This window comes from Bos javanicus, chromosome 18 (genome assembly GCF_032452875.1).
Source record: "Bos javanicus breed banteng chromosome 18, ARS-OSU_banteng_1.0, whole genome shotgun sequence".
Classification (NCBI taxonomy): domain Eukaryota; kingdom Metazoa; phylum Chordata; class Mammalia; order Artiodactyla; family Bovidae; genus Bos; species Bos javanicus.
The window spans coordinates 25,679,528-25,704,602 of record NC_083885.1 but is presented as its reverse complement, the minus strand read 5'-3'; the positions used below and the strand labels follow the sequence as shown (position 1 = coordinate 25,704,602).

Sequence of the window (25,075 nt, the reverse complement as noted above, 5' to 3'; positions counted from 1 at the left end):
CACTGACCACAGAGGAAGAGAGCTTCTGTAAAAGAAAGGCCCAAGAACTTGCAGAGAGAACTGTTTGACTGTCACAGGATTCAGAGTGAACTCTGGTGTGAAACTCTCAAATATGTTTGCAAAAGTGATCCTCTTGCTGCAAAGAGCCAATTCTTTATTGATGCTACTGCACGCATGATAGCAACCATAATCTAAATATAGGTTCTTTACCATCTGAGCCACCAGGGAAGCCCCCAAATACAGGCATACCTTGGAGATATTTCCAGTTCAGTTCCAAGCCACCACAGTAAATCAAAGCTCACAATGTATTGAGTTACACGAATTTTTTTGGTTTCTCAGTGCAGATAAAGCTTATGTTTACACTATATTAGTATAGTAAGTGTGCCAACAGCATTATGTCTTTTAAGAAGTACATAAACCTTAATTTAAAAATCTTTATTGCTAAAAAGGGCCTTCCCAGGTAGTGCTAGAGATAAAGAACCTGCCTGCCGATGCAGGAGACAGAAGAGATGCAGTTTGGGACAGAAGAGATGGGGTTTGATCCCTGGGTGGGGAAGATCCCCTGGAAGAGGGCATGGCAACCCACTTCAGTATCCTTGCCTGGAGAATCCCATGGACAGGAGTCTGGCAGGCTACAGGCCATTGGGTTCCAAAGAGCTGGACATGACTGAAGTGACTTAACACGCAAGCACATTGCTAAAAAAGTTTTATCACTTGCACCTTCACCAACTGGTAATCTTTTTGCTGGTGCAAGGTCTGAAATATTTTTAGGGTTATCAAAATGTGACACTGAGACAGAAAGTGAGCAAATGCTGTTGGTGCCAAGACTCGCTTTCCACATGAGACTTGTACAAACCTTCAATTTGTACAAAACAAAAACAAAAACACAGCATCTTGCGAAGGGCAATAAACAGACATATGCCTCTATTGTTAATTACCAATTCAAACTAATTTATCTTCTTTATTTTTAGTTTCTTCTTCCACGTAAAGACTCAATACAGCAAGGTTCCCTCCGCCACACTCTGAACTTCTGGTCCTCCTTTAACACGGATTCACCTCATCGGCCTTCCAGGGGACAGGATGTGGTAAGAAGACCGCTTCCCCCTCTCTCAAAGTAACCGCAGACACTCACTCTCAAGGCAGGAAGCCCCAAAGTGCCAAGGCGCACGCAAGTACCCCTCAAGGTACCGGGACCGCCCCCCCCCCCCCACCTACCCCGTTCCCCTAGCCAGTTGAGGCCGGCTCTGCACGGGAAGCACCCTAGCACATCCGAGAAAACCTCCTCCCGGCTCCACCCACGCTTCTCAACATGCGCGAGGCTACTATGGTCCATCCTTCTGCTGTACAAAGGGGAAACTGAGGCCCGATGAGGTGCAGGGACTTGCTGCTCCGCATCCACTCGGTGGCAGAGCTAGCACTAGGAAGAATGTAGGTAACAAAAGCATACAAGCTTGGTATACAGCTGCACGTGCTGAGCCGGGGACAGGCTGTGCCCTCTTCTGCTGCTGGGCGCCTAGTACGTCATTGCCGCTCCGGGAAACTTGAGGCGGGAAAGCCGACCCCGCGGGGCCCCCAGACCCGGCCTTCCTTCCCCCTCCTCTAGGCCCGACGGCGGGGTGGGGCCTCCGTCGGGGTCCGGCCCGTTCGGTGGTGATCCCGCCAACTCGGCCCGCGCCCCTCTCCCCAAAGTTAGGCGCGGGTCTCCCACCCAACCAACTCTGCGGGCCAGGGTCAGAGTGGGGCCGCAACCCGCCCGGGCCCCACCGCCCCCGCCTCGCCGATTCCTTTCTCTCCCCTCCCCCCGGGAGGGAGGAGGAGACTCCGCGGCCCTCCCTCGGCCCTCCCGGCGGCGGCCGCAGCAAGCCCCGTGCCCGCTCCGCCCAGCCGCGGCGGATCGGACGTCCGGAGCCCGCTGGTCGCCGGCCGAGGTGAGCGGGGGCGGTAGTGCAGGGGGCCGAAAGCCACCGCGTCCCGGGAACTCCCTCCAGGCCGCGAACCTTCAGCGGGAGGGAAGGGGTTAAGTTGGAGGGCGTGCTGGAAGAGGAGCAGCGGGGAATCCCGCGTCCGCAGCAACCCCCAAACTCCAAGCAGAACTTCCTAGCCCCCTCCGCGGGCTCCCCTACCTCCGGAGCCCCAGCCTCAGGAGTGATGGGGCTTCGGGAGTTGGGGGAGGGGGGAGGGCAGGGCCGCCCTTGAAAAGCTGCGGGCGGGGGCCAGACCCCAGGGGGGCGGTGGCAGCGGGCGGGGGCGGAATTTGGACCTCTCCCGGGGGACCCAACGTGGTCACCATGGCGAATGCGGGACGGACGGGCGGCGCGGGCCAATCGGAGCACGACGCCCCTGGTGGCTGCCAATGGGGGGCCGCGCGGCGGGGTGGGCGGGACCGCGTCTCGCTGGGCCGGGAGACCCTCCTCCCTCATCCCGCCGCCGAAGTGCTGGGGAAGGGGAGAGGAAGTGAGGATTTAGGCGACTCTTGGTCGTGGGAGGCCAGAAAGGGAATTTCTGGAAGGAGTTGGGACAGGTGGAGCGACGGCTTAGTGTCATGAGAAGGGAGTGGGCCTCCGTTGTCCCACTATTACGATTGTGAGAACTGGTGATATCCTGCAAGCCTCCTTCCCCACCGGGGCTTCAGTTTCTCTGTCTTAAGTGTGGATTATATAGGGCTGTTGGGGAGGTAGGATTACTTCGTGTCGGCACAGATTCTACCCACTGTTTAGACAAAGCTTTTAGGTATCTTGTTAGTGCCTCTCTCCATCTTACAAGTAAGAAAACAGCATCAGAGAGGGCGTGGCCTTGCAGGTATCAAACAGCATCACAGAGGTACAATTGGGGCTCCTGAGAAGTCCGCTGTACTAGAGTGTATAGTTCAAGGAGTTGCTCAGAGCCCCGGGGCTGGGGTCCACCCCATGAAAACCTCCCATCCTCTCCCAGCTGTGCTTGGCCTGACTGAGGACCCCATAGTGTAGGTGGTCCCAGGGGCACCTTGCCCCTCAGGTAATCATGACCCAGGAGGGGAGGCATCCAATCCCAGCAATCCAGCGACCCCACCCCCCCACCTGCCAACACACACCCAGTTTTGCTGCTGATCCTTGATGTGGACCAATAGCTGTACCTCTGGATCTCAGGTGGCCCATTTGTAAAAAAGGAGTTCTGATTAGTGGTCCAGGATATCTTTGGCTTCTCTGTCTGAGATGGAGTTACCTGGGAACAGATTAGGGGTGCCTACCCACCAGGGCTCAGGTTCAGCTTGCAGGCTCAGCTTGCCTCCCTGTCCTCTCCTGGAGGTCCAGTGATGGGAGCACGGGTGACAGGTCAGAGGGACAAGCGCCCACAGTTTGTGGGCTGACCAGCCTTGGGCCCTGCACTTATCCAATCAGGCTGTCCTCTGTGGTTTCCTGCTGGGCTCTGCTCCCTGCCCACAGCCAGGCCTGTGGCCACAGGCCAGCCCCACAGCCCCACCTGAAAGGTTCTGGGAAGTTATAGAGGGTTTCTGAGCTGGAGGGAGGAGTTGGGGCATCCCATCCCACCCCACACCCACCCCAGCCCCCTAAGCTGGGCCCCATCTAGGCCTCAGCACTGCTTACTCTTCTTACTAGGTATGAGCCATCAAAACACGGTAAGGACAAAATAAACTTGTCCCCCTGCGAGTCAGTTAGACTCCTTCAGGTAAGAGGCCTGATCCTTGACCTGGCCATGAGATGACCTCTGACTTTGACCTTGGCTACAGGCTTTGACACCTACCTGTCTCAGAGCCTGACCCTAAAGTGACTCCTGATCCTTAGAATGGTGCAACCCTCCCCGATTACAGAGAACCCCTAGCTGTCCATCTTCTATCCATCAGCCTGGGAAGCATTAGTGCAGCATTTGCTGTATGCTGGGCCCTGTGCTGACAGCCAGTGAGTCCAGGATGCCCTTGTGGTTTCTCAGTGTGGCCACTGCTGAAGAACAAGGAGGTGCCATGTTGGGAGCACTAACATACTCTTTGTATGAGGTTGGGGAAGGCTACCCAGGGGATCGTTACCCAGAGGTAGGTCCTAAAGGATGTGTAGGAGGTACTGCTAGAGAAAGGAGAAAGAACATTCCAAACAGGTCCGCTAGAAGCAAGAGCCACCGGTCACTTTGTCTAGACGAGGCTGATGAAGGCCTTGCCTGAGGCAAACATCCAGTCAAAACATTCTTCTGTCCTGGCCAGCAGCTGCCTGGAGCAGTGAGGATGACTGTGGGGCTGGGGTTCAGGAGCTCTTGAGTCCCATGTGGACCTGTGCATGCTTGCTAAGTCACTTCAGTGGTGTCCTACTCTTTGCAACCCTATGGGCCGTACAAAGCCCACCATGCTCCTCTGTCCATGGGATACTCCAGGCATGAATACTGGAGTGGGTTGCCATGCCCTCCTCCAGGGGATCTTCCCAACCCAGAGATCAAACTCACATCTTTTATATCTCCTGCATTGGCAGGTGGGTTCTTTACCACTAGTGCCACATGGGAAGCCTTCCCAGGTGGCTCTGCTACCCAGTTAAGGGGATGTGAAGCCATGGTTCTGCTTTCTGCTCTCCACCCCGCCAGCCAACTTTGAGCACATCCTGTGTGCAGGGCCTGTGCTAGTGGCTCCGGGTGGCACAAGTGTCCTGCCTGGGTTGGGGGAGGCCTGAACTGCAAGAGGAGAGAGGGCAGCTGGCCAGGTCTAGTTCTGGAAGGTTGTGGGGATATACTCCCCTGGCAGAGTGGGGCTGGGGAGACCAAGACATTTCCGGGAGGGAGGTTGTGGAATTGAGCCTGAAGACTGGGTGGGGTTTCGGAGTCTGAGCGGGGCATCCCAAGTAGGGGATCAGGCTGAGCAGAGATCCTGAGGGTTTGAGCAGGAATAGACCCGTCTGGCTGGTGCTGGGGGTGGGGGGTGGGCACAGGAGAGGGGAGGGTGAGTGGGAAGGACTTTCTGGGCCTGTGGAGGCTGGTCCCTCCTCCACCTGCTCCATGGGGAGTGGTGACACCCTGCAGGAATCAGGAGGCCACCCCGCACACATACTCACATCCCAGGGGAGGAAGACGCTGATCCTGGTGACAAAGGGCAGGCGGGGTAGGCAGTGGGAGCCAGTCTCTACAACTGCCAGCTGAACCTCCATGTGGCGTCTCTCTTGGTGAGTGTGTACGTTACCAGGGCTTGATGTGTGTGTGTCTGCCCCTAAGGCTGTGTTATGTCAGTGGGGTGGGGGTAGGGGTGAGGGGGAAGCATTGCTAGGCAGAGACAAGCTGCCCTTGAGTGTGTACGCAGGGTTCCTGGTGTGTCCAGGGGTGGGCTTCTCCAGAAGACTAACCTTGGGACCCCCCCCAACCCCCATCCATTTATACATGTGTGCACACACACCCTTCAGGGGACCTGGGCCTGTAGGAAGAAAGGCAGGAGGCCCGTCCAGAGCCCCTCTGACCCCCACTCCTCCCCACCCCCTCCCTTGAGCGTGGGTGCCTGGAAGCCATTAGGGGCCTGGGTGGCGCCTGCCCTGGCCCTGCACGACAGGCTTGGGATTCCTGGAAGGAGCAGGCCACCCCTCCCCGCCAAGCCCCATTCAGGCCTGGCAGCTCCCAGAGGCAGAGAGGATGTGGCAGCAGCCCCCTCCCTGCCGCCCTCTCGGTTTAGGGGCTGCAGGAAGGGCCCAGCAGACAGGGGCCTGGCCCCAGGGACCCCCACCTCTCCAACCCCCATTCCCAGCACAGCTCTGGCCTCTGCAAGGCCACCGGGCTGGCACTCAGATTTCCTGCCTCCTTCCCCTCCCCCGCAGGCTCTCACATTGTTTTTCTTTTCCAAGAGCTTCTCCATGTGGAGCTCGGCCAGGAAACTGGGGAGAGGAGGGCTGCGAGTGTCCGTATATGTGTTCGTGTGTGTGTATATATGTGTGTGTGCATTTGTCTGTCTCAGGGATGAGTATGTATCTTTGCGTGTCTCTATGTGTATCCGTGTGGGCATATGTATGTCTTCAGGTGTGTCTGTGACTCTGTATCTACAAGGAAGCATCTCTCTGAACATTTATATAGTTGTTGTGTGTGCCTATGGGGCCACCTCCGTGTATGTGTCTGCCTGCCCACATCTTTATCTATATTTACATGTATGGGGTTGCTTGTGTGTCTGGGTGTGCGCATGTCTGTGAATGCACGTGGGATCTAGGCCAGTCACCTCATTGCACAGGCGGAAAGACAGAGTCACAGTGGGTACTCAGCCTTCCAGGGATCCCTTGGGGAGTCGGGTGTACAGGGAACTGGAACCTAAGCCCAGAGGGCTGTGTCTGGGGGCGTAACCTAGTCTGTGCAGGTGTTACTGGGGTTGAGATAGACATGTTTGTACATACGGAACTATGGGTGGTGACACGGCATCACCACTTACTCAAAATATCCCACAGTTGGATGGTTAAAATGCAAATCTCCGGTCCCACACCTACTGAACATGATTCTCTGAGAAGTGAGGTCCAGGAACTGCATTTTAAGCAAATGTCCAGGTGAATCTGAAGGACTTCTTGCTCTAGAAGCACTGGCCTCCCTCACCCCTCACTCCAGTTCTACCAGGGGAGAAACAGGCCCAGTATGGGGCAGTGGTTTAGATGAGGTTGATGACAGAGCAGGGACTAGAGCTGGTGCCTGGTGAAGGAAGACAGACAATAAACTAAGGGCAAACGCACTGGAGAAATACATTTGAATGGCCAAAAGTTTCATTCTGGTTTTTCCATAACAGGGGAAAAAACTGAAATAAACTTTTTGGCCAGTCCAGTAGTAGGATCACTGAGCCGTGCTAAGGAACTGTGACTGTAATAGTCATGAATTTAAATGAACACTGGTCCACAGTGGTGGGAAACCTGTGATGCCTGGTTATACGGGTGAAGGCAAGAGCAGGCAGAGCAGTGGAAGCAACCAGAGGCGGCACTGCCTGGAGAGACAAGAACAAGTGAGGTAGCTGGAACACTGAGGGCATTTGGGTGGGTGTAGCAAGGAGAGAAGGAACAGGGTGGGCAGTGGGGACAGTGAACAAGTCAGGGAATCGATGAGTTTTTAGTGTTGGAGCCTTTGAGAGAGTGAGTTTGGAATTGACTGTAGAGAGGGGAGGGGTCGCAGCTACTGGTAATGGCAAAGGTGGTGGCCAGTGGCACGATCTGGTTTGTGTTTTTAAAAACTCACTCTGGCTGCTGCTCTTGAGGATGGATTTGAAGGAGGCAAAAGGGGACAGGGGGATGGGACAAGGAGTGGCTGCAGTCTCCCCAGTGGGAAATGATGGTGGTGGCCTGACAGGTTAGTGGTTGAGGATGAAGAAGGTAGGAGGATCCCCGTGATGGGTGGCAGACAGACTGACTGGACTTGGAGGTGGAGAGAAAGCCAATTCCAGGATATTCCCCACAGTGTGAAGAAGTAAAGAAGCACTCTTCTCCCGGAGAGGGCATCCAGAAGGAGGCTCCGGTTGTGGGGGGAATGGAGACAGGGAGTCCCATTTGACCAAGCTGAGTCTGAGTTGTCTGAGGGACATGTGAGTGGTTCTGGAGAGCAGCCCAGGCTGGGAGAGAGACTGGAGGTTACTGCGGACGTGGAGAGATGGCTCAGGCAGGGGCAGCCAGAAAGAAGAAGGCGGCCAGAACTGGGGTCACGCCAGCACTGCAGGGATGAGCCCAGGTTGCCAACCAGAGAAGCTAATGGGGGACCACTGGAGAATAGGAGGAAAACCCGGAGAACATCCTGGGAAGGAGTGATGCAAGAAAGGAGGGCTGGAAGGTGCCCAGAGCTAGAGAGGGCATACCTGCGAGAGCTGAGACATGCCCAGAGGGTAGGGCAGGGGGGTGGAGGCCAGGCTGGTAAGGCTTGATGAGAGAGGGCGAGGGAGGTGCACAGTGGGGAGACAGCAAGCATGGCCCACTCTGGATGGGCCTGGAAAGGGAGGAGACAGAGAAGGGAGGTGAAAGTGCCAGGAGAGACTTCAGCAGGGAGCAGGCTCCTTGGAGGGGGATCACTGGTTGGGGTGGGAGAAGCTGGATGGGGGGGCCTTTGACCCAAGGTGGGAGAGCCCCCCATCCTCTTCATGGCAGAGAGGAGGTAGCTGTGGGCCTAAGGCAGGACAAGGAGGGAGTGCCAGCCTGATAGCTCCTCTTTTTACCACAAACTGTGACATTAGATGTGCTGCCGAGTGGGGGGCTTAGAGGCTGGAAAAGGGTGATGAAGGGACACAGCCAGACAGTATTGGGACACTCTTCCAGGATGCTGAGAGTCCCACCAGCAGTGCCCTGATGTGTCACCCAGAAAAGGAAGGAATAGCGATCAGGGCAGGTCTCAGGGGCTGCAGTGAGGCTCTGAGGGCCAGGCCCAGCTGAATGGGGAAGGAAGTATGAGATAGCCCAAGGAGCTGTTGGTGGTCAGCATGAAGCCACTCTGAGGCAGAATGTGGCAGACTGGGGACAGAGCGGGCATGTGTCTCACTTACTTTAAAAGGGATGTGGCCAACGAACAGCAGAGCTCAGTGGTTGGCATGGGGAGACACCTCACCACACTGCACCCCCATCTAGACCCCAGCTTACTTCCATCATACCACCAGCACATGCACGTATTCACCAAACCCACGCCAGTGTTTGGACTTCTGGATGGTGTATCTGGATCAACTCCAGGGCTTACTTTTGCTGAGTCTCCCTTTCCTCTTCAGTAAATGTCTATAGTTGCCCTTGAGTCTGTTGAGAGGATAGCTTACATAGGCATGGCCTGTAGTTGGCCCTCCATAAATGTCATTATTATTGTCATCATGTGCTAGGACAAAGACCAACAGCCAGCCATCCCCTGCCCTCAGCAAACTCATAGCCTGGGGTGAAGATGGGGTGCTCACAGGGACACAGAAAAATAGTACAGCGAGGCTGGCTGGTGGAGACCTGGGCAGGGGCTGACCACCTGGCCTGAAGGGGTCCTGGAAAACCTCTTGGAGAAGATGCTATTTCAGGTAAGTTTTAAGGATGGGAAGAGTCAGCCCAGCGCAGGAAGAGGCTGGGAGGGACTCCTGGCAGCAGGGCCAGCATGGAAGCACATAGCATTCCGGGTGGAGAGCAGTATAAGCCATTCAATGTGTGAGATGGGACCTGAAGGTCAGGGACAGCAGATCAAGGTTTCAGATCATCCGTGGCTGCTCCAGGGTGAAAAGACTCAAGGGGGTTATCTGGAGGCCCGTGAGGAAGCGGCTGCAGGGCCTGGCTCACCATTCCAGCCTCACTGGGGCTCCTGGAGGCGACCAGTTGCACTCCTTCCACCTTTGCCCATGCTGTTCCTTCTACCGGTCGTGCTGTTCCCTTCGCTTCCCATGGCTGAGCTTAAGGATATGGGCGGTTGGTGGCCACCTCCAAATAATGGTTGTGTTCTCCCACAGGTCGGAGGGAGCGACCCCTCCCCATAGCCCGGAGAGCAGCCAGTAGCAGTGGCCATCATGCACAGTGGTTTCGCATCTGCTACGAGTCCCCCGCGCTGCCTCTGAGTTCGGGACTTCCAGCCCAACACCCACGAGCCTGCCCGCCCCCACGGCCACGCCATGAGCCACGGGCCGAGCCCACGGCTGGCCGAGTCCCCACAGCTGTCCAAGGGCAGCCTCCTGACCATCCTGGGCAGCCCGTCGCCCGAGCGCATGGGGCCGGCCGACTCGCTTCCGCCCACGCCTCCCAGCGGCACGCCCTCGCCAGGGCCGCCACCCGCGCTGCCGCTGCCGCCCACGCCCGCACTGCTGGCCGACGGGGACTGGGAGAGCCGCGAGGAGCTGCGGCTGCGGGAGCTGGAGGAGGCGCGCGCGCGGGCGGCGCAGATGGAGAAGACCATGCGCTGGTGGTCGGACTGCACCGCCAATTGGCGCGAGAAGTGGAGCAAGGTGCGCGCCGAGCGCAACCGCGCGCGCGAGGAGGTGCGTCAGCTGCGCCAGCGCCTCGACGCGCTCACCAAGGAGCTGGCGGGGGCTCGGCGCGAGCGCCAAGAAGCGCAGGGCGAGAGCGAGGCGCGGGGCCGCGAGCTGGCGCGGCTGCGGGGCGCCCGGGGAGGCGTGGACAGGACGCCCGATGGGCCCGAGACGGAGCCGGAAAGGGAACAGGAGCCGGTGCCGGTGCGCGACGTGGGATCCGGATGCGAGAGACCGCAGGGCAGCCAGGTGCGCGGCGAGGGGCGGGGCTTCTGGGCGGAGCCTTCGCGCTGGGGTCCGGAAGTGGGAGGGGCTGATTGACCCGGGCGGGAGCGGTGGCTGTAGGGTTCAGAAAGGGAAAGGGCCTGGCACTTGGGTAGGTATCACACCTGATTATGGTGGTCACGCCGCTCCCATACCTGCTGCTGCTGCTAAGTCACTTCAGTCGTGTCCGACTCTGTGCGACCCCAGAGACGGCAGCCCACCAGGCTCCCCGGCCCTGGGATTCTCCAGGCAATAACACTGGAGTGGGTTGCCATTTCCTTCTCCAATGCATGAAAGTGAAAAGGGAAAGTGAAGTCGCTCAGTCGTGTCCGACCTTCAGTAATCAACAAAACCAACAAATCATCCTCTGAGCAGGAGCAAGTTGTAAGAACTTACCTCAAAGACATCCACTAGTCGCAGAGCTGAATCCCTTCATTTATTCAATTTAGAGAAAGGAGTAAACATTTTAACAGGTGTCTTATCAAAGCTGAGGGATTGGGGGTAGGGAGTGTCAGGACAATGTGAGCACAGAAGGAGGTACCTGAGCCAGGCTCTGAGGAGGGAGCTTCACCGAAGCTTTTCTAGAAGCGGTCCCATTTAAGCTGAGATAGGAGGAATTGAGGAGAAGGCGATGGCACCCCACTCCAGTACTCTTGCCTGGAAAATCCCATGGATGGAGGAGCCTGGTAGGCTGCAGTCTATGGGGTCGAAAAGAGTCGGACACGACTGAGCGACTTCACTTTCACTTTCCACTTTCATGCATTGGAGAAGGAAATGGCAACCCACTCCAGTGTTCTTGCCTGGAGAATCCCAGGGACAGGGGAACCTGGTGGGCTGCCGTCTCTGGGGTGGCACAGAGTCGGACACAACTGAAGCGACTTAGCAGCAGTAGCAGCAGCAGGAGGAATTGATGGTGAAAAGTGCAGGAATGCATTACAGGTGATGGAAATTCTGTGCAAATAGCGAGAGGCTGAGAGTGCTTGGTAAATCTGGGAAAAGCCTCCGTCTTTCCATGGGCACCCTTACAAAATGCTAGGCTCTGCATACACACTATCTAGTTAATTCTCAGGGCAACCCAGGAAATACTGGCTTTACAAATGAAAACACTGAGGTGCTGAGAGGTTAATTACCAGTGGCTCCCAGCTGGTGACTGGAGTCGCTGGGAGTTGACCCCAGATGAACTTCTCAGCCCATGGTGATAATAATTAGGCCATCTGGAACATTAATGATATGTACGGAGGGCAGCCTCCTCTGAACAAGCAAGACTCACCTGAAGGTTGTCTAGGGACAGAGTCCAGGCTCAGGTTGCTCCCAGCTCCATCCCCAGTCAGGCCAGCTCCTAAGATTCTTAGCTGCCCTCTCTCCTCTCCTGCCTGTGGGCTAGAGTGGGCACTGCTGCCTCCTGGTGGCTGCAGCCCCCTTCGCCGGGGCCTGACTGGTGCAGGTGACATTCCTTGCTCTTCTTTGGGGCAGAGGATGAGCCTCTGTATATCAGCCAGCCTCGGACACTGTTCCTGTCCTCTCTGTGTTTGGTTATGAGTTACCCCAGGAGGTAGCAGGTACCGCGTCAAGAGCTCGGAGGATGCAGCCTGAGTTTGTTTTCCAGCCCAGCCATGTCTGTGCTCTGTGACCCTCCAGCAATTCCCTTCTTCCCTCCCTGGTTCCTCAGTTGGGAATTGGAGCTTTGGACCAGATGGCCTCAGAGGCCCCCACCCAGACAGTCTGAGATAAAAGAGGAGTAGAATTTCACTCCTCAGGCCCATTGTCCTAGTCTTGATAGGGAAACTGAAGGTCAGTCGAGGAAGGGACCAGCCCAAACTCATCTGGAATGACTGTGGGAGAAGCCAGGCTGGGACAGAGGCCATGGGCATCTTGGATCTGTGGTCAGAGGCAGGCCAGGGGGCAGACAAGGGCAGAGGGGAAGAGGAGCCTGACAGGGAGGAAGAGGGCTCAGGGTTGTGTTAATCAACCCTTACTGCTTTCTGTCTGGGAGCTGGTTCTGCTCTCAGAGGCCGCCTTCCTGTGCATCTTTTATTATTGTGGTTTAGTCGTTCAGTGGTGTCTGACTCTTTTGTGACCCCATGAACTGTAGCCCGCCAGGCTCCTTGTCCGTGGGATTTCCTAGGCAAAAATACTGGAGTGGGTTGCCATTGCCTTTTCCAGGGGATCTTCCCAATCCAGGGATTGAACCTGAGTCTCCTGCACTGGCAGGCAAATTCTTTACCACTGAGCCACCAAGGAAGTCCATGCATCTTTTACCATGTCACTTATGTTTCAGGTGATCCCACTGAAAAGTGGGATCTTTGAGCAGGAATCCCTTTTGAGGGAATCTCGTCCTTATTCCTTGTAGGAATCCCTGCTTCTGCATTCATCAGTGTCCCACCAAATATTTGCATACTTCCAGCAGCAGAGAACTTACCACCTCTTCTGGGGAATCTTCCAGGATTCAGGGAATCTGAGTGGCTGACTCTGTGCATTTCTAAGTAGCGAAGGGGGAGGGTGTGGCCCTCCCTCTCCAGGGGTGGAGAGACAGGCAGCAGAAGAGGAAACGGGGGTCCAGAGGACTGTGTGACTTGCCCACGATTACCCACCAAGCTAATGCCAGGCCCTGGACCTGGGAGAGGCCATGATGAAGGCCAAGAGGGTGAGGACTCAGCGATCATTAGTCCAGCCTCTGCCTGGGTCCCCATAGGAGCTCGAGCTGATGGAGAGCCTGCTGAAGAACAGACCAGAGGAGCCAGAGGGCTGCTGGGAGGTGCGCAGCGCGGGGGCCGGGGCCCCACGGGGCAGCTCGGGCCGCCAGGAGCGCGGCCGCCTGCCCTGGGAGGACACCACCGTCGAGGAGGATGCCTCCAAGCTGACCGCCCTGCGGCTACGGCTGGATGAGTCCCAGAAGGTGCTGCTCAAGGAACGAGAGTGAGTCCCGGGAGGCAGGCAGGGGCTAGAGGGCGGGCCAGGCTGTACCAGGGCCTCCTCGGAATCACAGAATGAAAATCCATGTCACAGAGGTGAGACTCAATGAAAGGGAATGGGACTTCCCCTTTGAGTCCCATCGATTCTTGGGACTTGAAAACAGTGGTACGGTATCCAAGGACCCAATATGAGGGCTTTTTAAAATTAATTCAACTAATATGTGTCAAGGATCTGGGTCAGGCACTGTGCTCGGTGGGGATACAGTTATCCATGAGACCAGCAATCCCTGCCATCGTGCAGGGAGAGTGCCGTGGGTGAAAATCAAAGCAGGGAAGGAGGGATAAGGGGACTGAGGGGTGGAGGCTGGGAATTTGGTTTTGGACATTTTGAGCTTGATTCAGCAGAAAGGCATTTGGGGATGTGAATGAGTCTATAGAGTTCATGAGACAGGTCTGGGCTGGAGGTAGAAATTCAGGAGTCATCAGCGAATAGATGATGCTGAAAACCATGAGCTCGGGTGAGAGTGGATAGGCCAGAGGTCAAAGGATGGGGCCCTGGAGCCGACCAGCTATAGAATCAGAGGAAGAAGGAGGCAGCAAAGGATACAGGAGGAGGGAGCCAGTGAGGGGGAAGAGGAAGCAGGAGGAACCGTTTCATGGATGAGGGAGCAGTCAGCTGGTAAAGTCGGAAGAGGACTGAGCACTGACCAGTGGATTTAGGACTTGGAGGTCACCAGTGACCTTGATTGGTCATTTTTGCCTGATTATGTTGAATATTTAGTAACACCCCCTTTTCCATCCAGAAATTAAACACAAAGATGGTATAAGATAACTACACACAGAAATCTTTTAAAAATCAACACAGTGCCCCTGTGAAGGTAGAAGCAGAGATCATGGCCACGCTCCTGCAAGCCAAGGAGCACCAGCTATTGCCACCAGAAGCCAGGGAAGAGGTATAGGACAGATGTCCTCTCACCACCCTCGCGTGGAACCAACACCTTGGTCTTGGACTTGAAGCCTCCAGAACTGAGATGCTGCATTTCTGTTTAAGCCCAGCGAACAAAAATCAACCTGTTGTACTAACTGAAATGTAAAGTGATACTAAACTCAGAATGGGAGGCCAGCGTGGTGTGGGGGTTGGTCATGAAACACTACATAGGGCCAAATACCCACGGCGCCTCCTGCACATTCAGGGCAGAGTGAAGGGTGAGGGGCGTGAGAGCGGTTTATGGGACTCCCACCCAGTGATGGTGACAGGAAGGGACTCCTCCTTCAGAGAGTCACTGGAAAGTGTCTTCCAGCTTTTCTGACTGCAGAGCTGTGTGTTCACACCAAGTCAGCATAAAACAGATAGAGGGCAGTGGAGGTTATTTGATGGATGAGCCCAGGGCCTGGTGCCCTGGAGAACCAGTCACTCCCCACAGCAGGGGCTGGACTCCCACAGTTGTGTGGAGGGTGGAGCTCCAGGAGATCGCACACCCAGGTTGCCTGCCACAGAGTGGGGTGCTAAGGCCTGGAGCACGCAGCAAACCACCAGAAGCCAGGGAAGCGGCATAGAACAGATTACCTCTCACGACACCTTGGTCTTAGACTTGGAAGGGACTGGAGGACTATGCAGGAGGACTCAGCAGAGGGCCCCAGTGGGCTCACCCCCACGTCTCCCCTCCCCAGGGATAAAATGGCACTGAGCAGGAACATCGAGAAGCTGGAGGGAGAGCTCAGCCAGTGGAAGATCAAGTACGAGGAACTGAGCAAGACCAAGCAGGAGATGCTCAAGCAAGTGAGTGTCAGAGACCAGGGTGGGCTTCCTGGAGGAAGCAGTACTGTGTCATTGAATTTCAGCAGTGGGAAGGGGAGAAAGAGGGGAATTCAATCATTCACTGTCAAGCCCCAGCCCTATGCCATGTGGTGATCTGTGGACTGGGGCAGGAGGTGGAGGAGGGGTTGTGGGGAGAAGGCCAACAGTAACCAGGTAGATAAATTCAGAAACTGTGAAATTCAAAACACAATTAGAGAGATGAGGTGGTGGGTCATAGAAAGGTCTCTCTAAGAAGGTTACACAAGGCAAGACCTAAAGTGATTAGAAGAAGCCACTGTTGAGAAGAGGCAGGGGGCAGAGTTCCTGGCAGAGGGCACAGGAAATGCAAAAGTCCTGAGGCCAGACAAGCCTAGTGTGTTCAAGAAATAGAGGCCAGTGTGGCTGGAGGGTAGTCAGTGAGAGATGAGATTGTAAGGGGATCCCACTGGCCTTGTAGACCAAGACAAAGAGGAGTCTGGATGTTCACTGGGCACATGGTATGAGATCTTGCTAGAGCCTCACAGCAGTCAAGGAAACACACTTGGTGTCCCCATCTTACAGATGAGGAAACTGAGACTCTAGCTGGCAGAGAGGAAATTCCACCCCTGCAGTTTGGGAACTCCTGCATGCTGGGGTCAGGCTGGGCTTCCCTTACTGCTTCCCTGTGCTCACCCTGATGGCCACCAGAGGGCGCAGCCACCCTGCTTTTCCAAAAGGTGGGTGGCTCACAGACCCCAGGGCCTGAAACTGCCCTGGAAGATTGGTCTTTAAGTAGAATCTCTTTAAGGAATCTCCTAAAATAAAGCTTCCCAGACCCTGCCCTCACTCTCCTGAGTCAGCATCTTTGGGGCTTAGGTCCAGGAATGTGTTTTTTTAATCTTTTCAAATTGTGTAATCATTTGAAGAAATGTGGGATCCAACTGTGCAGTTTTACAGATACTTAACTATAAAGATTCTCATTAGTATCTGGGTTTTTTTTCCCATCAACATTGCATATTTAAGGTTCATTCATGCCATTGCAAAGAGCATTCCTCTGACAATTTTCCCTGCCCTACAACAGGGACTCTGTACTATTTTAGATCACTCCAGGCAATTCTGATGTGACCAGCCCCACACCCACAGGCAGATCCCCTGGGTGTGTTCAGCCAGTGTTCACTGAGGGTGCCCAGGCCATACACAGATACGAAGGCGGACAGACAGACATGCTGTCTCCTGTGCTCACGTTCTTGGGGAGGTAGGGGGATGGAGAAGCACCCCTTCTAGGCAGGGAGGACAGGAGAGGCCTCCCTGAGGAGAGGACATTTAGGCCAAGACCTGAGAGTGAGAAAACTCAGCCCTTCAAGATACCTCTGAAAGAGGGCAGCGAGCAGAGGGAACCGCAAGTGTGAAGCCTGCAATGGACAGGAACTTGTGCATTTGAGGACTAGAGAGGAGGCTCAGGGAGCTCTGGGGAGGAGAGTGGGCGATGCGGTTGATGGGAGATGGCTTTGTGGGACCATAGGGACAGGTTGGTTCTTAGGGAACCTGGGGTTGGGGATATGATTGGCTGTATCTTTTTTTAATTAATCAGTTTATTTTTTGGCCGCACAGAGTGGCTTACTTACAGGATCTTGGTTCCCCAACCAGGGATGGAACCTGTGCCCCCTGAAGTGGAAGCTCAGAGTCCTAACCACTGCACCACCAGGGAATTCCCCTGGGTTTATCTTTTTTTTAAGATTAAGAAAAAAGGGCTACTGTTGCGAAAAATGGGTTTATAAGAGAAGGTCAGGGGGCAGGAGGGGGCACCCAAGAATGGACACTGGGAGGCTGGATGATAATCAGGGAGAAGGTGAGAGATGTCGGAGGCAGATGCGTTCAGATTCAGGGTCTGTTCTGGATACCCCGTGGCCCATTTGGGCACCACATGAGGCTCCTTGCTGAGCCCTCCGGCACCAGCGCCTACCCCTCCCTGGAGCTAGTGGTCCTCACCTAACCAGCCTGTGCTGTTTCACATAGCTCAGCATACTGAAGGAGGCCCACCAGGACGAGCTGGGCCGCATGTCCGAAGACCTGGAGGATGAGCTGGGTGCGCGTTCCAGCATGGACAGGAAGATGGCAGAGCTGAGGGGCGAGGTGAGACCACCGGCAGGGCCCTGGGTCTGGGGGCGCCCGGGGGGCCCTGCCTCCATCAGTCATTCACTCACAGGAGGACAGGAACCAGCCACAGCCCTGGGTGCTCCAGTCTGCAAGGGGTGGGCCTCTCTTGCTCACACCCCGTGCGCCGTGAAATAAGCCCGGGTTAATTATAGCTGCTGCAGCTGGACTTGCTTCCTGGAGCCAAAACAACTGCCGGAGGAGGTGGGGAGGGGGAACCTCCCGCTCAGGCCTGCTGTGCCCCTCCCTGTGGACCCCTCCCACGGTCCTGCCCTGTTGCAGATGGAGCGGCTGCAGGCGGAGAACGCTGCCGAGTGGGGTCGCCGGGAGCGGCTGGAGACGGAGAAACTGGGCCTTGAGCGGGAGAACAAGAAGCTGCGGGCGCAAGTCGGGGACCTGGAGGAGGCGCTGGCCCGGCGTCGGCGGCAGACGGCCAGCGCGCTGGACTGCGACCTGCGGGCAAGCCAGGCTGCGCTCTTTGAGAAGAACAAGGTGGGGTAGTGAGGGGGCCGCAGCCAGGGCCGGGGCAGACCACCTCCTGGGCATCCAGCTCCAGACTGCAGGGGGCCAGGGACCCTTGAAGTAACGACTACAGACGGAGGAGGTGATTGCCTGGCAGCGGCTCCTCCTGGGCACCCCCTGTGGGCCAGGCTCAGTGATACCACCATCATAGCTGGGTTTGTGGGGCACCACTGTGGGCCAGGCTCCCTCCTGGTGCTTTTTGCCCATGCTATGGAGAATACTTGGTGACGTAGTGGTAAAGAATCCACCTGCCAAGCAGGAGATGCAGGTTTGATCCTTGGGTCAGGAAGATCCCCTGGAGAAGGAAATGGCAACCCACTCCAGTATTCTTGCCTGGGAAATCCCATGGACAGAGGAGCCTGGCAGGGTACAGTCCATGGGATCACAAAGAGTCAGAGACAACTGAGCAACTAAACACAACAACATCACTTAATCCTTTCAACAGCCCTTTTATCGGTCCAACAAATGTTTATTGAGCTCCAGCTGTGTGTAGGCCTTGTTCTAGGTGGTGGGGACACAGCCGTGAACAGACAGGAGGGATGTGGCCTCCCCTCGTGGAGCTGATAGCTGAGGGAGATATAGACGTTGCTCCCTCCGTCACACACCTATGCTGGTCACACAGCTCCGTGGCCGTGGCAGGGACAGAGAAGAGGGGATGCCCGGGGACCTGGCTGAGGCCCAGGTCCTGGGAGGCTTTTCTGAGGCAGTGACGTTTAAGCCCAGGTCTCCAGGGAGAGTAGATGTTGACTGGCAGTGGACTGACTCTAGGAGGAAATTTGGAAAATGATGTGAATGAATGTCCCATGATGAAGGGACCTGGAGCTTTGGAGGAACAAGGGAGGCTGCTGTGGCTGGAGGGGAGCAGGCAAGAGGGATGTGGTAGGTGAGGCAGGAGGCCTGAGTCACCTTTGAAAAGTGAGAGGTAGGTGCGAGCAAGTTGTGGCTCTGAGCGCTCACTGGCTGCGGGGTGGAAGACGGATGAGAAGGCAAGTGGATGGGGAGTCTGGGCCATTCCTGGGGGCAGCGGGAGATGATGGAGGCCAGGACCAGGCTGAGGTTGGTGGACATGGAACAAAGAATGGATTCAAGAGGCCATTTCACAAATGTGAAGACTGAGGGCTCAGAGAGCTCCCAGAGCTCAGGTGTGGACAGCTCCTCTCCTGGCTGCTCATCTTCTTCCCAGCCACTCTGGCATCAGATCTCTTTGCTTCCAAAATGCACTCTTCAGCTGACCCAGAGCTTTAATGCCATTTTGATACATCAAAGAGTCCTGACTTTATCCCTCCCCAGAAAACGAGACTCAGCTCAAGTAGCCTACTGCACACCTCATGTCATCTCCAGCAGGCACCCCAGAGTTCCACGTCCAGAATGGAGCCAGCAATTCCACCCACCTCTCCCCTCATCACCCCCAGGCTTTCTCACCTCACTAGATGGCACCTCTAGCCTCCAGCTCCTCACCCGACTCTAGTGTTGGCATTTCAGAGAGGTTCCAGGGAGAAGGGACCCCAGTACCCCGAGAACCACCTGACCTCGTGGACTTCCCGGCATGAGCCCTCCTCCGTCTCCGCTCTCCTGCAGGAGCTGGCCGACCTGAAGCACGTGCACGGCAAGCTGAAGAAGCAGTTCCAGGAGAAGGTGGCGGAGCTGGCCCATGCCAACCGGCGGGTGGAGCAGCACGAGGCTGAGGTGAAGAAGCTGCGGCTGCGAGTGGAAGAGCTCAAGAAGGAGCTGGCCCAGGCTGAGGACGAGGTGAGCACCAGCCTGCAGACCTCAGCTGGGGTCGGTGGGGGTGGAGCTGCAGGGCCCTCCTGTGTCGCTCCGTGCTGGGTCCCCCGTGCCTGGTACAAGCCTGACTCTCGGGAGGCACTCAGGAGAGAGTGGGTGGGTGACAGGTGGTGTGTGGGTAGGAAGATGGGAAGAGAAATGGACAGATAACGTAGATGAGTGGTTGAGTAGATTAATGAATGAATGAGTGGGTGGATGTGGAGTTGGTTAAAGGGACAGGATAACACCACGGATGGATGAACAGATGGATGAGGGGATAGATGGACAGATGGTTGGGAGAGAGGAGAGATGGATGAGACGTAACAACAGATGTCTGATGGGTGGTTGGATGAATGGATGAAGGGGTAGGTAGATAGATGGGTGGATGAATGGATATGTGGAAAGATGGATGACTGAGTGGATAGTGGAAAGATGGACAGACAGCTGACTTTCAGTGGGTGGAAGAGTGAATGGACCGAAGGAAAGAAGGCAGAAGGATGGGTAGATGGGAAGACGGGTTTGGAAGAGTGGAAGGACACAAAAGTTGTATGAATGGGTGGCTGAATAGATCAATGGCTGGTGAGTGGGTCGGTGGGTGTCTCCATAGGCAGATGGATATTTCCATGGATGAATGGTCAGGTGAACAGATTCATGGGAATATATGGGTAGGTGAGTTGATGGATGGATCAGTAGCTTGGGGCATTGGAGTGTGGGTGGATTTGGAAGGGAGAGGCAACAGGCAAGAAGAGGCAAAAAAGGGATGTTCTACTGGAGGAGCTGGGCCTCAGTCTAGGCCTCAAAGGAGAGACAGGGATTGCTCTCCAGGAGGATCGTTCTCACAGAGGAACGGCAGGAGTGGCTGGTCCTCAGCAGACGGCAGGGCAGGTTGGCCCAACCCAAGGTAACTCCTATGCTCTTGGCTCCGTTCACCCCCACAGTTGGACGAGGCCCATAACCAGGCGCGGAAGCTGCAGCGGTCGCTGGACGAGCAGACGGAGCAGAGCGAGAACCTGCAAGTGCAGCTGGAACACGTGCAGTCCAGGTGGGCCCAGCGTGCCGCCCCAGGGGTGAGGACTCCCGGCCGGGGTGCACAAACAGGCAAGGGCGCTTCCAGCTCAGGGAGGCCCAGGGTCGGGGTCAGGGCTCCAGCCAAATGGGCCTAGAGGGGAAGACAGGGAAGGAAGAGATCCGGACGTCCTGGGGCCAGAATCCTGTCCCCTCCAAGCAGGAAGGGCCAGGGCTCGGAAACCAGGGAAGGGAGTGCAGGAAGTAAGACCAGCTGGGAGCCTGGGAGTTGTGTCCTGCAGTCAGCGGATATAGAGGGAGCAGCCAAAGAAGTCAGGCCCAACGCGGGGCAGCAGGGAGAGCGGGTGGATCTGGGCAGTCTCTGATGAGAAGGACAAGCAGCCTACAAGGTCCTCAGGCTGGGGTGACTCTGGACCAGCTGGGGTCTGTGGGATCCCAGCCCTGATGGCAGCCCGGACCCCTCAGCTGCAGACAGGACCCATCTGCCTCAGTGAGGGAGGACCAGGAGGTCTGGGGGCCCACCCAGCATGCTCTGCCTCCCACCCCATCCCAACACCCCAAGAGTGGCTCTCTCCCCCAGACTCCCCTTAGAGCTGGGGTATGTCAGAGAACATCTAGTCCAGGCCCCACCCCATTTCACAAGCTCCCACCTGAGACTGATTTCCTATGCCAGGCCAGGCCCTTACTTCCATCCTCTTATTTCATGGAATAGACAGCACCCAGTCTCTGCTGCCAAGACTGCCTGGGTGGTGGGAACTCTGGCTCTGCACTAAGTAGCTGTGTTATTTTGGGCCACTTACTTAACCTCTTTTTTTTTTTTTTTCCCAGAGTTTCCTCATCTGTAAAATGAGATTGATAACAGTTTTTATTACTTCTTGATTGTGGGAATTAAATAAGCTGATTTGTGCTTATAAAAGGACTAGGCCCATGATAAATGCTAAATAGTAGCGGAGCTTTAGTATCGGGGTCAGATATTGTGCCATGGTTGGATAGCATCACCAACTCAATGGACATGAGTTTGAGCAAACTCCAGGAGAGAGTGAAGGACAAGGAAAACTGGCGTGCTGCAGCCCATGGGGTCACAAAGAGTCGGAAACGACTTAGCGATTGATCAACAACATTGTGCTTTAAGAACCACGCTCCTAGGAGAGACAGGAAGGAAAATTTTTTTCTCCCCCCAGGGGGCCGGCAAACAAGGAAACTAAGGCACAAGAGGGTTAAGGCCTTTCACCACCACACAGGTGGTGGGTGGTCAGGTCAGATTGCCTCCCTGGCCGTCTGCCACCTGAGCCCTTATTTGCAGAACATGTACTGTTAGATATGTGCTGAGTGTCTGTGGCTAAGAGCACAGACTGTGGAGCCAGACCTGATAGCTGTGTGACCTGGGGAGCCAAGGCTCAGTTTCCCCAGATGCTTGGGATGTTGCCTATGAAGTGTCGTGCAGGAGCCCAGTCATGAGTGCAAGTCAAGCTCAGTGTCTGGCCAGCTCTGCCCACTCCACACCCCTCCCCGCCTCCCTCCGCCCCGCCACTCCAGCACATACCCCTCACAAGCACATACCCCTCATACCTGCCTAGCCTCAGGGCCTTCCCGCAGTTTTGGCCACATTCTTTGGGAGCCATAAACTCCCGAAATGGGCAGGCAGGCTGGCTCTGCCCAGGCTCTCAAGTGCTTCCATGAGGAGGGCGGGGCTGCCCAGGACCGCTGCCTCATCTTATTCCCCAACTTTTTGTGCTTTAATGTTCCGGGGACAGCTCACTAAATCACCAGGCAGTAATGGAGGCCCCTGCCGGCACCCCTCCCCGCCGTGTTAATAATTCATGCCTTCCAGTAAGATGCAGCCAGGCGGCTACTCCGCTGGGGGTGGGCGCGGGGAGCCAGGGAGGAGGGGGGATGGGCATTTCCTCCACTGGCTCTTCTTAGAGAAGTCTGCCTCGTAAATTTTGGCTTTAGGAATTTTAATGTGGGGAAGAACAAGGATGGAGGGCTTTCTCACTGACATTAGGGATGTAGGGGACTCAGAACCCCCACCCCTGGACTCTCTTCCTGTGGGCTTTGGAGCCTGGCTTGGGTTTAAATCCCAGCCGCATTACCTTGAGCCGGCTGCCTCACCTCTTCAAGCCGTGCCCCCCACCCCACCCTACTCCAGAGCCAGCCATCCAGTTCAGAGCCCAGCCCCTGCTCGCTGTCGTCTGTGGGACTTAGTGCCTCAGTTTCCCTGTCTGTAAAATGGGAGTGACAGGAGCACCTCCCTCACTTCGGGGGCTTCTGGAAGGATGAAGTGAGACGAGGTAATGTTTGTGGAAGGCCCAGTCTGGTGCCTGGCAGCAGGAAGCGCTAGGGGAGGCTTAGCTGCTGTCAGCACCAGTGGATCAGGCTCGTCTCTGACCCGCCTGTCACCCCACCCCACAGGCTCCGCCGACAGCAGCAGAATGCCCCCCTCTTTGGGAAGATCCGCAGTGCTCGCTTTGGTGCCGAGGAGGCAGGGGACGGAGCCAGCGATCTGGACGAGGATGAGGACCTGCAGATCCAGGTGGCTTAGACCTGCCAGGGCTGGGCAGGACTGGGCGCCACCCCCCAACCCTGGGTGCCCAGGCTGCCCAGCCACTCGAACTGATGCAGCTGTCCGTGCTGACTCTGGGAGCAGACCCCAGTCCCTGCCACAGACAACTTCCTTCTCTCCCACGGTGGGCATTGATGGTCCCGCCTTACTGACACTCCATGGAAGGGAAGCCGTGGCCTACGTTTTATATATATATATTTTATATATATATATATATATATGTCATATATATATTAGTATATATGCCTGGGGTCTTTGGACTTATTTGGTTTTATAGACACAGGACCACTCCAAGGCCCAGTCAGGTGCCCCCACCCACCCAGGACTTTCTTGCTGGGGGAGGGGGTGTCAAAGGAGAGCTGTTAGGGGCCTCCATCCAGGCTGCCTCTCTGGACCTTGGAGGTCTGGCAGGGGCTGTGACTGTTCATAGTACAATGTGATAACCCAGTCTTTTGTAATAAATGGAGTTCATGTTCTCAGGTGGAGTCCTGAGTGTGTGGCAGATACAGGCACGCATGTGGGGGACAGACAGGATCAGCCTGCCCTGGCACCAAACCTGAGCTCGGGAATATTGATATGCAGTCACTTGAGTGACTTAATGAATGAATGTGAGAAAGAATGAATGAATGAACAGTGGAACTGATGAATGGTCTGGAATCCAGCTCCTGTGAGGGGAACGAGAAGGGATGGTGCATGTTTAATCTGCAGGAGACTTCAGTTCTGACTCCAGATGAATTCAGGTATCTGCTCTGGCCCTTACTGGTTGTGCAACCTTGGGGAAGTTACTTGTCCTCTCTGAGCCTCAGTTTCTCCATCTGTAAACTGTCTCATAGAGTCATCAGGAGAATTAGATGAGTTCACCTGGAGCTCAGTAAAGGTGAATTATAATCGAAATACTTGAAGGTATGCCCTGGAGAGGAGGGATTTGCCAGCTGGGTTCAGCCGTAAGGGATGACATTCAGGCAACTGACTGGTGGGCATTTACCCAGAGCTGGGTATGAACACACCTGTAACCCTTTCATCATTCTCCTAGCCCTGCTCTAGGTAGTGACATTATAGATTTTATCTTTTGATTCTTAATTCCTACACCTTCTATAACCAGCCAGTGTATATTGAATCTGGTAGGAAAGGTTATTCAAAGCATGGTAGCATACGTTATTGAATCTTCGCAAGTTGAGGGGGCGTTTTGAGTCACCTGCCCTTGATGAGAGTTTGACATGAACTCTTAGCACCAGGGCCTGCTTTCTGCAGGAGCAGGCACTCTCAGAACTGTCCTAGCCTACAGGCCAAGGCGAGTTCCCTGTGTTCAGAGGTGAGCACGGAGAGGCTGGGCTCAGAGCAAGGGCCTGGCACCCAGTTCAGTTCAGTTCAGTTCAGTCACTCAGTTGTGTCCGACTCTTTGTGACCCCATGAATCGCAGCACGCCAGGCCTCCCTGTCCATCACCAACTCCCGAGAGAAGTTAAATTCAATTGATCAAGGTTGGGGGGCTCCCTGCCTTGGGGTGGGCAGCTGCAGTTAAGGACTTCTCTCTTGTGGCCCAGTCTAGAGGACCCTTGGGGCTATGGTGCTAGGACCCACAGCTGCCACGGGCCCTGGGGGCTGATAGGAGGCGCCAAGCAGGCCCAGGAGCCCCGCAGGGGATAATAAATAGGTCCCCTGTTGCCAAGACTGAACTGACCATGCTGGCAAGGTGGGGTTTGCTGTCATGCCCCAGGTCCCCTCCTGGGCTCCAAGGGGGAGAGAGAGGAGTGGGAGAAACCCCACATGGGCCTTTCCCCACAAGCCAGAGCCAGCAGAAAAGAGAAGAGGCTCTGGGGGAAGAGGAACATTTCCTGCAGGGGGTCTTGCTGTTTTCTCTCCCAAACAGGAAGTGGGCCCCAGAAAAGGCTGAAAGCGCTGCCCTTTGACCCCCGGGAGCCAGGAGCCAGGCACTCACAGACAGCAGCCCTGAGAGCTGTCCCCCCAGGCAGCCAGGCGGACCTGCCATTCCCAGACACAGAGCAGACCGTCCAGCCCGACGGGCTCCCCCAGACTCCCTGGCACCTCTGGAGAGATAGCGTGGAGCAGGGGCCCCATTACAGCCCCTGTCTGCAGGCGGGGCCACTCCTGAGAACCTCAGAAAAGAGAGGGTCTGGCCTCCCACCTCCCATGTACAACGGAGCCGGGAAGTCTTGGGAGGGAAGCGCAGCCACAGACACAGGGCTGGAA

At 55.8% G+C, this 25,075-nt stretch overlaps 1 protein-coding gene across 4 annotated transcripts; it reads left to right on the top strand.

Moving 5' to 3' along the window:
* The first annotated feature begins 1,274 nt into the window (after positions 1 to 1,274).
* On the top strand, positions 1,275 to 23,344 carry CCDC102A (coiled-coil domain containing 102A). Of its 4 annotated transcripts, none has more exons than XM_061387315.1 (9): positions 1,275 to 1,428; positions 9,371 to 10,132; positions 12,840 to 13,063; positions 14,731 to 14,839; positions 16,853 to 16,969; positions 17,273 to 17,482; positions 19,091 to 19,261; positions 20,215 to 20,318; positions 22,715 to 23,344. In XM_061387315.1, the coding sequence occupies exons 2-9, from the start codon at positions 9,530 to 9,532 to the stop codon at positions 22,842 to 22,844; spliced, it is 1,668 nt and encodes a 555-aa protein (XP_061243299.1). In that variant the 5' UTR covers positions 1,275 to 1,428; positions 9,371 to 9,529; the 3' UTR covers positions 22,845 to 23,344. The 4 variants fall into 4 exon arrangements, with proteins under 4 accessions (XP_061243299.1, XP_061243296.1, XP_061243297.1 ...); XM_061387312.1 differs by lacking the exon at positions 1,275 to 1,428 and adding an exon at positions 1,825 to 1,928; XM_061387313.1 differs by lacking the exon at positions 1,275 to 1,428 and adding an exon at positions 4,938 to 5,135.
* The last annotated feature ends 1,731 nt before the right edge of the window (positions 23,345 to 25,075 follow it).